The sequence below is a fragment of the Lolium rigidum genome, chromosome 2 (assembly GCF_022539505.1).
Source record: "Lolium rigidum isolate FL_2022 chromosome 2, APGP_CSIRO_Lrig_0.1, whole genome shotgun sequence".
Taxonomy (NCBI): Eukaryota; Viridiplantae; Streptophyta; class Magnoliopsida; order Poales; family Poaceae; genus Lolium; species Lolium rigidum.
Genome location: NC_061509.1, coordinates 286,700,221 through 286,717,491, shown reverse-complemented (window position 1 = coordinate 286,717,491; position 17,271 = coordinate 286,700,221). Strand labels below are relative to the sequence as shown.

General features: G+C 44.1%; 3 protein-coding genes across 4 annotated transcripts; 1 reads left to right on the top strand and 2 right to left on the bottom strand.

The window, feature by feature from the left end:
- Nucleotides 1–2,148: 2,148 nt before the first annotated feature.
- Nucleotides 2,149–4,502, top strand: LOC124691104. Its single transcript, XM_047224384.1, has 5 exons — nucleotides 2,149–2,280; nucleotides 2,376–2,552; nucleotides 2,816–3,028; nucleotides 3,116–3,428; nucleotides 4,102–4,502. Exons 2-5 carry the CDS (start codon nucleotides 2,436–2,438, stop codon nucleotides 4,500–4,502), a joined length of 1,044 nt encoding a protein of 347 aa, XP_047080340.1. The 5' UTR covers nucleotides 2,149–2,280; nucleotides 2,376–2,435.
- A 2,934-nt stretch (nucleotides 4,503–7,436) lies between these two features.
- Nucleotides 7,437–10,264, bottom strand: LOC124689032 (F-box/LRR-repeat protein 14-like). 2 transcript variants are annotated; one of them, XM_047222638.1, is made up of 2 exons: nucleotides 10,148–10,264; nucleotides 7,437–9,310 (listed from the first exon to the last, which is right to left on the bottom strand). In XM_047222638.1, exon 2 carries the CDS (start codon nucleotides 9,268–9,270, stop codon nucleotides 7,816–7,818), a length of 1,455 nt encoding a protein of 484 aa, XP_047078594.1. In that variant the 5' UTR covers nucleotides 9,271–9,310; nucleotides 10,148–10,264; the 3' UTR covers nucleotides 7,437–7,815. The 2 variants fall into 2 exon arrangements, with proteins under 2 accessions (XP_047078594.1, XP_047078592.1); XM_047222636.1 differs by having other exon boundaries at nucleotides 7,437–9,297.
- Nucleotides 10,265–13,823: 3,559 nt separating this feature from the next.
- On the bottom strand, nucleotides 13,824–15,472 carry LOC124689031 (F-box/LRR-repeat protein 14-like). Its single transcript, XM_047222635.1, has one exon. It carries the CDS (start codon nucleotides 15,467–15,469, stop codon nucleotides 14,012–14,014), a length of 1,458 nt encoding a protein of 485 aa, XP_047078591.1. The 5' UTR covers nucleotides 15,470–15,472; the 3' UTR covers nucleotides 13,824–14,011.
- Nucleotides 15,473–17,271: the final 1,799 nt, after the last annotated feature.

Sequence of the window (17,271 nt, the reverse complement as noted above, 5' to 3'; positions counted from 1 at the left end):
CCGTAAAATTCCGGCGACATACGGGGCAGGCGCGGTTTGGGCCGTCTAGCAGGCCCCGTATTCGGGCCGCCCCGTTTCGGCGGAATACGGGGCCCAGGAAATCGGCCCCGTCGCCCCGTACATATAGTGGGCGCGAGGTGCGAGTGAGGGGTTAACCCCTCACTCGCAACCCTAGCTCCGCCGTGCGCCGCCGCCTCCTCCTCCTGCTCCGGCGAGCAATTAGTCGCTCCCCCACGCCGCATTCCACCCCAGATCCGGCATGGACGCCCGCCGCCGCAGTACCGCCTCGCCGGCGAGCGGATCGAAGCGATCCCGCTCGCCGGACAACGTGGAGGATGCGTGGCGGCGCCAATGCAAGAAATCCGCCGCCGGGAGCCGGTGTTTGGCCTGCAGGTACGCCGGCACCGCGTACGTCCCGCCGAAGCTCGTTGACTTCGCGGCGGGCGGGCGCTGGTACAACGAGGATCCGCCGATGAAGCCGATGAGCGGGCCCAAGTTCGACGAGTGGCGCGCCGACTGGGAGCGCCGCCGCTGGGCGAAGGAGGCTTGGAGCAGCGGGAGCACCAGCGCTCGAGGAGCTCCGCTCGCCGGCGATGAGGAGGAGGCCCCCGACTTGTTGAAGGAGCTACGACAGTTCCTCAAAGACGACGCCAAGAGGAAGAGGGCGGAGGAGGAAGAGGTGGCGGCGGCCATCGCCGCCGCGAAGGAGGCGGAGTTGCGGGAGGCGGAGGCGGACTCGTACCTAGTCGACCTCCCCGAGTAGGATCGCGCATTCTGGATGTAGAATCGTTGATCCATATGTATGATCCGTAGTATGGTCAATGAAATTGAACTTCCCGGGGTTTTTATTTTTGAAAATACGGGGCGAAATACGGGGTCTGCTAGACGGAATGGCTCTTCCGTTAGCAACTTTTCGATACGGGGCGAAAAAGCGGCGGGATACGGGGCAGAAATATGAGGGGCCTGCTAGACATGCTCTTAGACCTTAACAGAACGGATGTTGGAGAAAATACGATGAGCCAAACTGTGGAAATATTTGGGTCATCTGCCGCCCCAGAGGTTCATCGTCCGCTCAAACAACAAAACAAAAAAGAAGGTTCTTCATCGACTCGAGTAACGCGCAGCCAGGCAAGTCGGAGAAGATCTGCCGATGCCTTGCTCTATGTGTGGATCCCACAGAGGGCCAGGTGAGTTCCGGTGATCGAGCCGATTTCAGCGCCTGAGGATTCGCATTCCTTCTTGGTCGTGGTTGTGGTTGATAGGGCAACCGCCGCCTCCACGCAGCCCCGAAAACCCTTGACCCTCCGCCTCCAATGAATCCAAAACCAAGCTTACTTCTGTTTCCTTGATTTATCCACAGGAAAACCTTACAAGATTCCTTGGTTGGTCAAGCTGCTATTCGAGACACCCTCAGGCTTTGCACTTTTCTCTTTTGACGAGAAATATCTCGAGAAAGGCATCGAGGTGCTACTTGATTTGTTCTTTCTTTGCTGCTGATGCTCCTTTATTAACTTCATCTTTGTTGGTCACCCAACTAATAACCTTTTCGGGTTTTTCTGCAGCACATCTGGATATACTTCGTGGGCAGCTACTGGCACAAAAATGTTAGTAAACGACACCACTTTCCTCTTCGTTACGTAGCATGTTGCCAGTTGATTGAACAGATCTAGTAATGCCTGCTTCAGAATTTACTGCAAGCTTTCCTCTCTTTTTTTTGCAATGTGGGTGGAGGGGGGGGGGGGGGGTGCAATATTTGCATCGGCTTATTATGCATTCACTGTCACTTGTAGCTAAAAGTCAGAAACTATAAGAAGACACAGCCTATAACTGTACCGTGCTGTTGGGGATTGCGAAACTTACTGGGTTACTAAATTCATTTATAACAAAAATTCTATGAATACATGAGCAGCAAGCACTACATTAATACATGAGCAGGTTAAGAGTTCCACCGAATAAACCTGAATAAACAAAGAATTGAGCACCCCTACATATTTGTGGCTGAGACAGTCCTACTGGATTACCTCACCTCCTGACACAACTGAAACACATTTCATAATACGGCTATTGACAAGTGTTTTGTTTCTAAACATGCTTGCCCTTGTTCCTCAGATCCTCAGGCTCCATGAATTCCGAAAGTTCGAGGACAAGTCCAATGTCATTAACCTTACTTCCCAGACAATAGATGTCGGCCTGACCCAGATGCTATGGAAGTACTGTGATTTTGACGAGACACTAATTGTTGGAAGCATTGCATATAAAGACTTAATTGGAAAATTACTGGTTTGTATAAGTGTATAAGTACCGCTTTATTTCTAAGCTCCCTAGTAGTTGTTTATGCTCGTGTGCACAATACATACTACCGTTTCCTTTTTCAGGGTCTAAACTGTCATTATGAGGATGCTGTGAAGGAGGTGATGTGGGGTCTGTAGAATCTCATGCATACTTTAGTGCCTCAAGAACAGTCTGTGGTGGCTAAGGACGACTTGTTTCCCATGAGCCTAGGATTGCATATGGTCTTAACTAGACACAATGTTAATGTCGAGAAAGAGATGGTGAGCTTAGTGCTTGTCCTTCTATTCTCTGATATATACAATAATTCTGCTTTATCACGATCTTATCATGTAATGTTCCTGTGATCCTGTTTGACTGATTGTGTACTCATAATAATTTATTTCCAGTGATGAAAGGTTTTCATAGATACACTGTTATCGTAAGCTATATTAATTTGAGAATCTCAATTTGTTTTATTCATCTAAGATTTATATTTGTCTATGCATGTTTCTTTTAGTGATCAAACAATGCTCATTTTATCCAGCTTAATGAAAGTATTATTAAGAAGACTGCCAAGGTGTATGAAACTGATTTACGTGAAAAAGTACATTCAAGGTTCTTGCACAAAACGCTTGACGAGAAGTTTAAGGAGCTATCTGGGGTTGATACCAAAGACTGGCCTTTATTCAAACTTGCAACAGCTTCGAAGATGATGTTTGATCCTCATGGAAGACTTAAACTTGGTTATCCTCACAAGGTGAATCTTAATTTTTTCTGCAAAAGTTCTAGTATGCATCTCCTGGAAAGTTGTCATTTTCTCTGTGTACTGAAGTGTTTGTTTCAGATCTTCTCACACAATGAGCTTATGGTTATTAGGCGTGATGCACCTCTATATCAAAAAACCGTCAATAAGGAACGTATATTGAAAGTCTATAATGACGTTATTACTCTCCGTGAAGGCAAGGCAGAATTTCTGTATGAATTGCGCATCTTGGTTAAGGAGGCTAAAGCAGCACTTGAAACTGAAGAAGTGCAGGAGAAGCCTTCAGCAAATGGTGTCGACTCCAAGAAGCAAGTTGGCTGCAAATGTTTAACAGAGGATATCACGGTACCCAACAAAAGTAGCATTGATGAGGGGCAACACTGTCATATCACAGGTGAGAATTGTCAGCTCTTAGTTGTGTGATCTTGGTTAAGATAGTGTAATCTTTCTTATTGTATATTTTAATTGTTTTAATATTCCCAATTCACCACTGAAGATCACCAAGTTAAAAACAAGTATTACTTTTTAATGAACATTTTGTAATGTTTTTTATCGGCATGCTTTCTGTACCAGTTTGATGGTTGGATGGAGTGTATTAATGAAGTGTTAAAGCTTTGGAGGTAGTTACTGTAAATAGTGTAGTCTAGTGCGGATTTAAGAAGCATGTTATATGGTACAAGGTGTTACTAATCTTACTGAACACAAGAAACCGTAAGCCATGCCCCTTATTTTTTATCATACACATTGATTGCCTGAAGTGCTTTCTTGAATATGAAGTATGCTTTAGTTGATAATCTTGTTCATAATATTTTTCGTGGGGAGCTATTATAAAAACAAATTGATAGTTACAGAAAATATTTATCAGTATATTTCTTCCTTCGATATGACATTGGCTGCAACTTCCCACCACTAGGGTGATAGTTGGCGTCTTGATGATGGCACCACAGTTTATTTAATGTGCATAAGTAGGACACTAGAGCTAGAGCATTCCTGTTCCATACTTGGAAAATTATTTGAGTTCTTGCTGTCCCAGTAATACTGTATGATTTGTTGAAACTTTCTAGCAGATGCAGTTGATGAAGACATCTTGCCACCCAGGAATAGTGCAGTTTCTGTTTTGCTTCATACCTCACCAAATCATAGCATGCCGCAAGGCGATGTGCATACAAGTAGCATCGTTTCTGTGGCGCCTCAAGTAGTTCCAAGAAGCATGGTTCCTGCTTCCCAGGAGGTCAATGCACTCCGCACAGGTGTAGAAGTAAAGATGCAGGAAAAGGAAATTGAAAACAGTACTAGCGTCAAGCAGGCGAATACAATTCCAGATGAATGTAATGTTGAAACTCATACTACTGGAGGAGATGATCAGGATCAAGAAACTATTGTTGAAGGAAGAAAGGAGGCCGAAGGCATGGGGAGTGTAGATAACCCTAAAGAACTAAAAATCCTGACCGAGGAAAGCACCAAATGACGTTTGATGAATGATGGAAGGTATACTGCCATGAAAATGCCTTGGGTGGAGTGGTCCAGCATTTGATATGTATAGCAAATCATTACCAAAGCTAAGTACGCGTGCTTATTTAAAAGGAAAAGTTCAAGACAATGTGCTATGTTACAAGAAACCAAGGGACAAACCGACAAAGTAATATGTTGGACAGCTCAGCCTGAATACTCGAGTAATAGGCAATTTTGCTAGGGCATTTCTTCATGGACATCTGAATTTTGTTGTTTCCCCTATTTTTATCTTGTGGGAGCTATGTGTAGTTCTCTCATCAAATATCAAATACAAAGGCAGCGCTCGCAAGATCATATATGAGATCTATCTGAGTTATTGACCAATTAAGCATTTCAGTTATGCAATAAGAAGACACTTATTGTACATAATATCCGATCTCTATAAAAGAATTACAGTATTTACCTCATGGTTTAAGTAAATCTATCTTAGATGAGCATTGGCATTATGCAATAAAAGGACACTCGTTGATTCCATATCAAGCATGAAAGCTAGGATTTTTTTTTTTCATTTTATCTGACCATTCATCTCAAGTTCCCAACTCCGGTCTTTTCCATTAGCAGTTACCAGTCAGATAGTTGGACTAGTGTTGTAACTAACACTAACAGCCTCAATGAAAACAGCTCAGGAAGTCAGGATTACTATAGCAAAGTCTCATCCTCCCATAAACGCAGTGCACCACATAAACTAACTCATCTGACGCTATTCTGTAAGAGGCCTGCACGAGCACATGCATGCTCACAGCATAACAACAAATGTCACATAGTTTGGTTCCACCCCATTTTCTCACCCCGAAAACACAAAGAGCTTCCTCAGCATGACCGTGCTGCACTTACGCTGAAATCATACATGCCCATGAGAGCACTTGAAACACGGAGGTCACTATCAGCACCTGCTCTGATGATCTGAGCATGGACGTGTTACAAATGTGAATCCCCAGAGTAGCAGACACCTTCTTTCCTTTATTTTGCAGCTCTACACAATTTGATTGTAAGTATCATATCTGCACAATGTGTTTTTAAGCTTTTTTGGAATGTTTTTTTTTATATGTTATCTAGCCATGGCTCAGTTACAATGTACTTTCGTCTAACATCTGCGCGGACAATGGTCGGATAAATATTTTTTGACATCATGTAGGAGAGCTGCATGTAGTATACTAAGAAAAAGAAATGTTCAGAAAAATCCTATGTAAAGGAGAAACTACTGTAATAAACCACCTGATGCACTCAATGGGAACTGAACATGTGGACATATAATACGAAGGATTGCACGATTTTGTTCCTTCGAAATCTAAACACCCTTTAGACTATCATTACAGAAGACATTATACTAGTCTCCACAAATGATATAATAGAAGGACTGTTATTTGAAGCCTCACAACATATAAGAATCTCTGAGGCATTAAAGCTAGCCACAAGAAAATGTCAAAGATTACTTCCGATATACTGATTCATTTTCATCCCCTTTAGACTGTCGTTACTTTCAATCTCTGCAGAGTATTGAACTGATTTGGCAGCACTGCAAAAAGGCAACAGGATCAGCACCACAAGATTGCCAGTGCAGCGCAGCACCTCTATTTCACATGAAAAAAGTATAATCCTAGCTCAGATATGCAGAGCTAAGAAATAGCATCATTGGGGCCAAAATCGCAAACCAGAGTGACAAAAAGAAGCATATTGTTTTCAAATAAGGACCCAAAGTGGATTTCTGAAAAGGACTTCCAGAGTAGACGAAGCAAGTTTACTTTCCATCCATACATGACAGAGCACATACAATACAGCCAAATAGCACACTATTTTTTCACATACAAGTTTTAAAAAGGCATCAAAGTCGCATTGCCTTGGTCCAACTATCATCCGCCAAGACCTCACTGTTACATAGTGAACAATGATTCCTCGATTCAGACATTATTTTGCAGGAAGCTATAGGAAACAAGATATGGAGAAACATCAAGACAAACAAATAGGAACTGTAAAACTCATGTAGGAAGAAACATTAGAAAAGCTAACATTTATATAGTGCCCGACCTATGCTGGGGCAAAACAAGGCTGTGGCCCACCCAACCAAAATATTTTAGCCTATATATTGGTGAAATTTAGACCAATAACAATCCTTCTTACTCTCCATCAGTGAATTTTTTAGGCTAGTTCCACCACTGCATTTATATATCTTTTGAAAGATTTTCTGTGTGGTTCCTTCATAACAAAAAAAAGTCCAATCTTCACAACATACGCAAACTGAGAAATGGGTTGTAGCCTAGTGATACGGCTTGTGGTGTGTCCCTGTAGACTACAGCTAGATCCTGTCAATAGCGGTCATATCTCACAGTTGCAACTTGATAAAATTCGATTGAGGAACCTCCCCTGCTGGATTAATCTTTTTTCACTACGAACACTAATCTATGCAGCACCCAATTTGCACCCCAATCCCGGAACAAAACACAGTTAAAATAAAAATTAAACCAAACTAACAACCTAATTATATTAGGTTGCTACAAACATTCCCCTTACAAGCTGAACTAAACTCAAATTATGTGTGGAATTACCGAACCAGCCACACGAAGATAACAAAAGCATGGAATGGCCTCTCCAGAACATGCGCTACTAATTGAAACAAACTACTCCCTCTTGCTTGCACTCCGGACAGATACCATGATGGAATCAAGCCGACCTAGACACAGCATGATGGAATCAATAGAACCAAGTGTGAGAATCGAGCTCATCTACGCAACGGAATCAACAGAAGCAACACTGTCCTTAAAGGATGGAACTATGGGAGCATCATAAAATTGCCAGTGCAGAAACTTTGTTTCACGTGAAAAATAGCTTAATCGTATAGCTCAGATATGCAAAGCAAGAACATGTCTCGGAATTGTACACCAGACTACCAGAGTGACAAAAGGAAGCTTAATGTCACATTTCAGAATACCTTCTACACATACCAAAAAAAAATCACTAATTCCAGAGTAGAGTGAAACATCAAGTTTTCTTTTTTATATCCACAACAGGACAAACCACACAAAAGGCAGAGTCAAAAGTCTCAAAGAGCATAGCACTTCATTCCCTAGAAAAGGGTTTAATAGAACAGGTATCAAAGTTCATTTCATTTGGCCCCAATCATCGCCACGATCTAACTGTAGCCTGGAGAACAGTGAACCAGAATCCACAACACAACATTGTTGGGGTGAAGAAGCTAGGCAACAAGCCTAGATACAGATAACAGCTGATTCAGTACTCCTTCAATTCAAAAGAATTCCAGAGGTGCAAAAATTCTAATCTCCAAGACACTGAACCTTCATTCCCTTCAGACTGTCATGGCTTTCAGTATCTGCAGAGTAGCGAACTGATTTGGCAGCACCATGTACGCCTTCCTGAGATATCTGACGGCACCCTCTGACGGTCAGTGACTCCAGCTTACCTGAACGTGCCAGCGCAACTATTCCATTATCTGTCACATTATTACATTTGCGGAGTGTGAGATTACTCAAGCGAGGAGCCTGGATAACGAAATCCAACCCAGCATCCGTTAAAGACATGCAATCCACAATCTCGAGTGTCTGCAGAAACTGGCAGGATGAGAGCCCCTTCATCCCCGAGTTATAAAAAATGCTTGCACCGTTTAGCACAAGAGAGCGGATTGGACAAGATTGCATCAGGGTCAAAATACCCTTTTGTGTGAAGCCTATTTCTGTTGGCCAATCGGGGTCGCAAAATGTGAAAGTGAGCTCAACAACCTCAAGCATAGGGCAGCTGAGAGCTAGAGCCTCGAGGCTGCCATTGGTCAGTGGTGTCCTAAACTGGAAACCATGGTTCACAGAATGACAGTGCAAAGGCATGAGCCAAAGTGAGATGCTTTTAAGGTTGCTGCATCTCTGGAATAGTGCAATCATCTCACTCTCATCTAGACCGATAACATATTCCAGGCGAAGTGTCTCCAGTGCTTTGCACTTCCCAAGGAGAAAACGAAGTCCAATTTCTGGCTCAGTTATTATATGAGCTAGCCTAAGATCCTTCAAATTCTCACAGCAGATCTCATAGCTATATGGGTAGCCAGGCACGTAGGAGGGGTCCTGGGACATACTCATCCAGTAATTTCCATTAATTTCGAACTCAAACTTCTGGAGCTTTTGCCATCCTGGACCAAACTTTAGGAGGTCATATTGGCTGATTCCTTTGCAATCCTTCACCACTAATTCTTCCAATGATCCCTGTCTACCAAGGTACGCTAGCCACCCATCAACAGATACTGCCATACAGTCAACAAGGTGGAGAACAGAAAGATGTTTGCAAACAACTGCCACCAAAGAAAGGCCACACCAACTTATTGCGGGTGCGCTGATAAGCTTGAGGCATCTCAACTTTGTGCAACGAGCCAGATAAGCCATACTAGCATCCTGGATGTTTGAGCAAAAGCTTAAGGTGAGATCAGACAGCAAGGGACATTGAGATGATAACACACAGAGGCAATGTTCGTTGAACTGCTCCCCGTGGCTGGGAGTCCAACCCGAGTAATTGATCTCTACTTTGGACAGATTGGAGAATCGGGAGAGCAGTGATGTCAAGGCTTCTGTTGCAGGGTTAAGTCCACAGCCAAGGCGGATAGCATCCCTATGCTCCCCTTCAAAGGTGTAGAGCTGCCTCGACACAAGGGAAAGAGAATTAAGATCGCTTGCCCTGGTAATCCTCTTGACGATATCTGCAAGCAGTGGCTCCGGGAGATCCTCCATCGCTACACCACTTGGGACGGAAGGGCGCTGAAATTAAAATCTGATGATCAGATTAGAACACATCAAGATAATCAATAGGAGTTGCAGAACCTGTGTAGACAAAAATATATATAGGTGAAGCTAACGTTTAATATATCTCTAGAAAGATGAAAACTTTTGCGTGATAATATTCTTTACGACAGCTGAAGCTTAGTGCACGAGGGTTCAACTCGTGTCAAGAGGGCTCGAATCTGTCAGTTGTCTCCAATCTGGTTAAACTATACTGCTGGACTTGTTCTTTTTTTTTAACAGCAAGTGCTAATTACTGCAGCACCCTGTTCGTCGTTGTATCTCAATCCTGGAGCAAAATAGTTACAAGAAAAAATAAATCGAACTATAACACCCTAACTAGTACATTAAATACGGCCTAGTTACACTAATCGCTGAAGCAAGGGGGGTTGGGTTTGAGGGGATATAAATTACAGACATTCGCCTGTTGAACTGAACTGAGCTGAACAAATGTGCGGAAGTAGTACCTAACCAGGCAGCCGCACGCAAGATAACATCATGTAATGACCTCTAGACGCTCCAGAACATGTGCTACGGACTGAAACAAAACTATTCCCAGTTGCATTTAGTACAGACTCCATCCAGGCACTAACAGAACAAGCAGCAACAACCAGGTCGACCTAGGCACAGCGTTACGGAACCAACAGAACCGATGGCAGAAATCCGATTCTTTTTTGCGAGAAAAGATAGCAGAAATCCGGTTCCACCTAGACAATACACGACGGGAATCGACAGAGCTAACTGCATCAATCGAGTCCACCTCTGCGCTAGTAGTTTCTCTCGGACGGCACAATTAAGGTCGTTGAAAAGGGGAAAAAGATCGACCTACCTCAGAGGGACTCTCCGAGCAATGGAACCGGATTCGGGAGGTATGACCGGAGGGAAGACGGCGGCTTCGGAAGAGAGGGTGGAGGCAGGCCGGAACCCTCGGCGGCGAGCTCCAGGGCAAAACCCTCGTCCCGCCGTCTTTTTTCCGCGTCCCGTCGTCGTTGTGGTGGCGCTGGCGGAGAAGATACCCATTGTGGACTGATTTCTTTAGCGGTATCTCGGCGCTGATCTGGGCCAGGCCATGCGCAATATGGGCTTTCATCGCTTATTGAATACTTGCACAAATACTTCGATTTTTTCCTGTTGAAAATTGGGCGGCACAATTTTCCGGAGAACGGTACTGCCAAGCACTGAGCAGTGGCATTTTCCCCTGTTAATAAAGGTAAATTGGATAGCAGCGTCCTTACTGCAGCGACCTTATTTGTAACCGAACCGAAAGGTTTAGCTTATCTCACAAGATATGAAAAAGATTTAATCGTAAAAATATCACCATGCCGGTCGGAATTGTACACCGGAATGACAAACAGTACTATTGTGGTCTATTTTACTGTGACGTTGCATAGAATCCTCTACAATCCCAACAAAGAAGCACTTCCGAATTGCATAATAGAATCAGACAGCAAGTTTTCTTCCTATCCACACGGGACAAAGAAAGGCAGTGAAAGAGCAAACTTAGGGCACGTGCAATGGTTGTTAGACCCTCTTATCTTAAACCCTGCCATATAATCTAAGATATAACAATAAAAAATGATGTATAATGAGTTATTTTTTAGTCTTATCTTTAGTAACGAGAATCATAAAAAAGTGGTGAGAGAGATAATGCTAAGAGATCATAAGACAAAGTTTTTTTCATCTTTCTCTTTCCTCCACCTCAGCATTTATCCTAGGTGATACTTCTAAGATATCACCAATGTACATGTCCTTAGATTTCTCTCCCCGGAAAAGGTCAAAAAGGTGTCAATGCTGTAAGGAGGGCACTAACATCTTAATTGTTGCAGTTGCATTTGAAAATGTTGACCATGACTCTGAGAAGCAAACATCTCAAATATTGCCAAATAACATAAGTAGCTTAATCTAGAATACATACAACGTATATATAGCTCACCACACAAATTGCATAGCTACATGACAGGGTTTCAAGAAACAAATAAGTAGTAATTCAGACTTGGCTTGAGCTGGATGATTAAGGAAACTTGTAATCATCAGTTCATCACATAAGCCTAGCTTTCTACTGAGCTTACCTTTGTTGCTTCCAGCAAGTACAGGAGGCCGCTACTAATGTGATATGATCATCACTGAAGCTTGATGCATATGCTGTGTCGGCTACCTTTGTTATCGAGAGCTTGCTGGACACAGAGTGGCACACAGCACCTTCTGTGTCGGCGACAATCCCAAGCACAGAGGGAGACATAATTCTGTCGGTACATTTGTTGTCGAGAGCAACTAGAAGAGGTTGGCACACGGCGGTACTATGTGAAACAAAAGAGAAAAAATAGGTTGTTCATGCGAACAGAAGATGTAATGCACGGGTTTTCTAGTTCCAAAAAAGAAAAAAGAAAAAAACTTGGTTAGTGTCCTGCTTGCCCGGCCCCTAGCTCGTTTTTTTCTACTTCCCAGGATAACTGAATCTGGAACTCAGCACCATGTCGTCGTCGTGACCGGCAACGCCAGTCAATGGTTTCCCCCGGTTAGAGCCTCCATCCCCGCCACCCCAAGGCTCCAACACCGACAATAGCATTGAGATCAAGTTGCATCGGGACAGGAACATCACAGGGGAGGTTGTCGACGGGGATCCTCCACACCGTCACCAGCAGCCTCCGCCCCCTCGCCACCAACGCGGCCGCTCTCGCCATCTGAGGCCACCGCCTCCAGTACCAGATCTCTGCCCGATGAGCAGTCCTAATAATTGTTTTTCCAAAAAATCTCAAGCGGGCAAAAGTAAACGCTTAATTCAAATATGAGCATTTCCTGCGAAATCGGCGGGAGGAGATCGCAGGGAAGGTCTGCCCAGAAAGCTAGCACACGCAACAGGCATGTGAATCATAGTACTATATATTGTCCTCTATCAGTGTGTAGAGATCTCGCTGAATTTTTGAATGCGTCTCTTGTAGCTGCTTCACAAAAACCATGTTTCGGCAGTTGGAAAATGGAAAGTGGCTTTTTTTGTGGCATGTAAAAGAAAACACTTTATACGGCGTTGCTTTCCGTCCTAAGACATACGCACGTGCCTAGTATAGGCTCGGGGCTTCCGACAAACTATGCCTATCCGAAGAGTAATACTAGCTCTTCTTCCCTAGAAGCCATATAATTCCACTCGGTGGTAGTTCATTTTGTGAAGACCTTTTAAGAGGAACAGTTGTATTCCAAGTCTGAATTTTTTGGTGAGTAGGAAAGGGAAACTTAGACACACACGTGCATGAACAAGACACTTAAAGAACTAAACACACACGCTAGACACTGAATTAATAACTAGACACACACGTAATGAGCAGTCATTCGGAAACATATAGATAGACACACGAGCTAGACAATAGATAAAACACGAACATAGATAGACACACGAACTAAACACTGTTAGTAGACACATACATACTAATCTCAGTCGCTATATTCATCATTGTTGTCGATGTCCTATGAAGCGGTAGTTCAGATGATGTCCATCCACTAGTTGGAGTCGGGGTTGAGCGTCGACGCCTCTCCTTTGGTGTAATCCTCTACAATGGCGGCCTTCGATCCTCTGCCTCTTTTCCGCCCTCGCCTCTCTCCTCTCCATCTTCTTCTGCTCCCAGAATATGCGCATGTCTTCGGGATGGTCTCTTCGTCACTGCTCCATGTAAGGATGGCAATTTTATATCCGTAAAATGTGGTATCTACTAATGGATCAGTTATAATGAACTTTCGTCTAATTTCTGCAGAGTCAATGGTCTGCAAGTATTATAGTAGTAAAAGACGAAATGCTCAGAAAATTCCTATGTAAAGGAGATCTACAGTAACATAAATGCCGATCATATGTAGCACACTTCTTCTACACATGATGCACTCACTCAATGGGAACTGAACATGTGGACACCCTGTATGAAGGATTGCACAATGTTATTTCACAAGCAAGGAGTATAACCTATTGTTACTTCGAAATCTAAAAAACCGCACAGCTGTACAGGAAAAGAGTCTCCGCAAAAGGCATTATAGAAGCCTGACAACACATAAGAATCTCCGAGGCATTGAAGCTGGTCAAAATAAAATGTCAAATATTAATTCCAATACTGATTCATCTTCACCCCATTCAGACTCCCGTGGGTTTCAATCTTTGCACGGTGGTGAACTGATTAGGCAGCACCACAAGAAGGCAAAAGGATGGCAGCACTGCAAGATTGCCAGTGCAGTGCAGCACCTTTATTTCACATGAAAAAAGTAAAATCATAGCTCAGATATGCAGAGCCAAGAAATACAATCATTTGGGCCAGAATCGCACATCACAGTGACAAAAGGAAGTATACTGTTTTCTACACCCTACTAAAAAAGCACTAATTCCAGAGTAGAAAAAGCAAGTATTCTTTCTATCCACACAAGGACAGAGCTCATAGAAAATAGTCAAATAGCATACTATTTTTTTCCCATACAAGGTTAAAAAAAGGCGTTAAAGTTGCATTACCTTGGCCCAATCATCATCACCACGACCTCACTGTTACATGGTGAACGGTGATTCAGAATCAACGACACAGACATTATTTTGTAGGAAGCTATAGGCAACAAGCTAGGTAACGATAAAAGTGATACACTACTACTTCAATTCAAACGAATTCCTGAGGTGCTGAAAACTGTAAGATCTCTGAGGCATTGAAGCTGGTCACAAGAAACATCAAAATCACTTCCGCTGCATCTTCATTCCCTTCAGACTGTCATGGCTTTCAACCTCTGCAGAGTAGTGAACTGATTTGGCAGCACCGAGTACGCCCTCCTGAGATATCTGCCGGCACCCTATAACGGTCAGCGACTCCAACTTCCTGGAACGTGCCAGTGCAGCTATTCCTTTATCTGTCACACACATGCATTTGCGTAGTGTGAGATTACTCAAGCAAGGAGCCTGAATAATGAAATCCAACCCAGCATCAGTTATAGACCTGCAATCCACGAGCTCGAGTGTCTCTAGAGACTGAGAGATTGAGAGCCCCTTCATCCCAGAGTCATAGAAAATATTTGCACCATTTAGCACAAGGGCACGGATTGGACAAGATTGAATGAGGGTCACTATACCATTTTGTGTGAAGCCTATTTCAGTTGGGTAATCGGGAGAGCAATATGTGAAGGTGAACTCAACACCCTGAAGCATAGGGCAGCTAAGAGCTAGAGCCTTAAGGCTGTCATCGGTCAGTGCTGTCCTAAAATCATGATCATGCTCATAATAAAAATGCAATGGCATGAGCCGAAGTGAGATGCTTTTAAGGTTGCCACAGCTCTGGAATAGTGCAATCATCTCATTCTCATCTAGGCCGAAAACATACTCCAGGCAAAGTGTCTCCAATGCTTTGCACTTGCCCAGGAGGTAACGAAGACCAATTTCTTTATCAGTTACAGTATGAGCAAGCCTAAGATCCTTCAAATTCTCACAGCAGATGTCATAACTATATGGGTAGCCAGCCACGTAGGAGGGGTCACTGGGTGCAGTCAACCAATAATGTCCATTAATTTCGAACTCAAACTTTTGAAGCTTTGCCCATCCTGGACCAAACTTTAGGAGGTCATACTGGCTGATTTGTTTGCAATCCTTCACCACTAGTTCTTCTAATGATCCATATCTACCAAGGTACACCAGCCACTCCTCAATGGATATTGCTACACAGTCGACCAGGTGGAGAATAGAAAGATGTTTGCAACCAACTACCACCAAAGAAAGGCCACGCCAACTTATTGCGGGTGTGCTGATAAACCTGAGGGACCTCAGCTTTGTGCAACCAGACAGACAAGCTAGACCAGAGTCGTCAATGTTTGAGCAAAAGCTTAAGGTGAGATCAGACAGCAAGGGGCAGTGAGATGATAACATACAGAGCCCCTGTTTGTTCAACTGCTCCCCATGGCTAGATGTCCAACCAGAGTAATTGATCTCCACCTTGCACAAATTTGGGAATCGGGAGAAGAGTGATTTCAAAGCTTGTGTTGCAGGGCCAAGTCCACAGCCAACGCGGATAGCATCCCTATGCTCAGCTTCAAGAGTGTAGAGCTGCTTCGACACGAGGGAAAGAGATTTACGATCACTTGCCCTGGTAATCCTCTTGACGACCTCTCCAAGCAGTGGCTCTGGGAGATCCTCCATCATGCATTTCATGACTTGGGAAGGCAGGGCGCTGAAATTGAAATCTTATGGTGAGAATGGAGAAAATCAAGGTAACCAAATAGGAGTTACAAAACTCATGTAGAAGGAAACATGGGTGAAGCTAGACTTTATGTATATCTTGTGAAAGATTTTTGTGTGCAGTAGCCTCAAAACAAAGTCTAATCTTCACAACATACGCAAACTGAGAAATGTGTTGTAGCCTAGTGGTACGGTAATGTGGTGTGTCCCTGCAAATTAGGGTTGAATCCTGTCAACAGCACTCATACCTCGCATTTGTCCATAATAAATTGATAAAACTCGACTGAGATCCTCCCCTGGTGGACTAATTTTTCTTCACTACAAAGGCTAATTTGCGCAGCACTCTATTTGCGTCTCAATCCTGGAAGAAAACATAGTTGAGACGAAAAAATATACCAAACTAACAACCTAATAATATCAAATTGCTGCAACTAGGGGGGTTGGCTGAGGGTAAAATCTACAAACATTCCCCTTCCGAGCTGAACTGAACTGAAGTTACGGGTCGAATTACCTAACCAGACACATGAAGATAACAACATGTGATGGCCTCTAGACGATCCAGAACACGTGCTAAGAACGGAAACAGAATGGTAGTAGTATTCCCTGTTGCATTTAGTACAGACTCCATGTCTCCATCCAGGTTCACACATACATAGCCAGTGGCACTAACAAAACATGTGAATAAGCAGCGGCAATGTGGTGGACCAAGGCACAGCATTACGGAACCAACAGAAGACCAATTGCAGAAATCCGATCCCACCTAGACACTAGGCGACGGGAATCAACAACGCTAATTGCAGCAATCGAGTTCATCCTGGCACTAGCCTCTCTCGAGTTAATCAATGTTCTGAAAGGGAAAATAAATCGACCCAAATACGTACCTCAGAGGGAATCGCCGAGCAATAGAACCGTCTTCGAGAAGAATGCCCGGAGCGGAAACGGCGGCTTCGCGAGCGTGGAGGCAGGAGGCAGGCGGCAGACGGGACTCGGGAGCACTCGACGGCGAGCTGGTTATCTCGGCGTTGATCTGGGCCAGGCCGTGTGCAATATGGGTCTTTCATCGCATATTTAATACTACTTGTCCATATATTTTATTTTTTCCTTTCGTACTACCGGGCAGGAGGAGCAGTAAGCACCACGGTTGAAGTGTTAGAGCATCTCTAATGGTCTTGCTATATTTCTCCCTAATTTGTTAAAACTGTTTTTCTAATAATTCGTGGCTAAAGTGTAGCTCCAATATCATTTATATAAGTGGTCCACCGCCAAAAAAATTATACAATGCTTCGTAAAACTTTCCCTCCACTTTGCATATTTGCAAAGTATCTAGGCCAAACTCGCACATATATAAAGTTTCCGAGTGCGCTCTTCTCCGCCGGCCACTGCCCTGCCCCTTCCTCGACACTATTCTGCCAACCAGTCGTTCCTCCTTCCTGGAGCTTCTCTGTCACCCCACCCCTTGTTTCCTCGCTGGTGCGAGGTTCCTCACCACCAAATCAAGGCCGTCCTCATGGAGCCACGTCGCCCGAGGCCGTGTCGTGGCTGCACCGCAGCCACCTCCCAAGCACGTGCCACCGAGCCCGTGACGTGGCGTGATTGACCGCCACCTGCCTCGGAATTTGTCGATTCCGGCCGTGATTGACCTCCGCCGCCATCTCCCGTGTGGGATGCCCCTAATGGCCATGGCGGTGCCGGCAAGCGCAGTGCTCTGGCCAGCGTGGCTCCCCGCCGAAGATAGGAGAAAAAAGAGAGAAAAGAATAACCAATTGACATGTGGG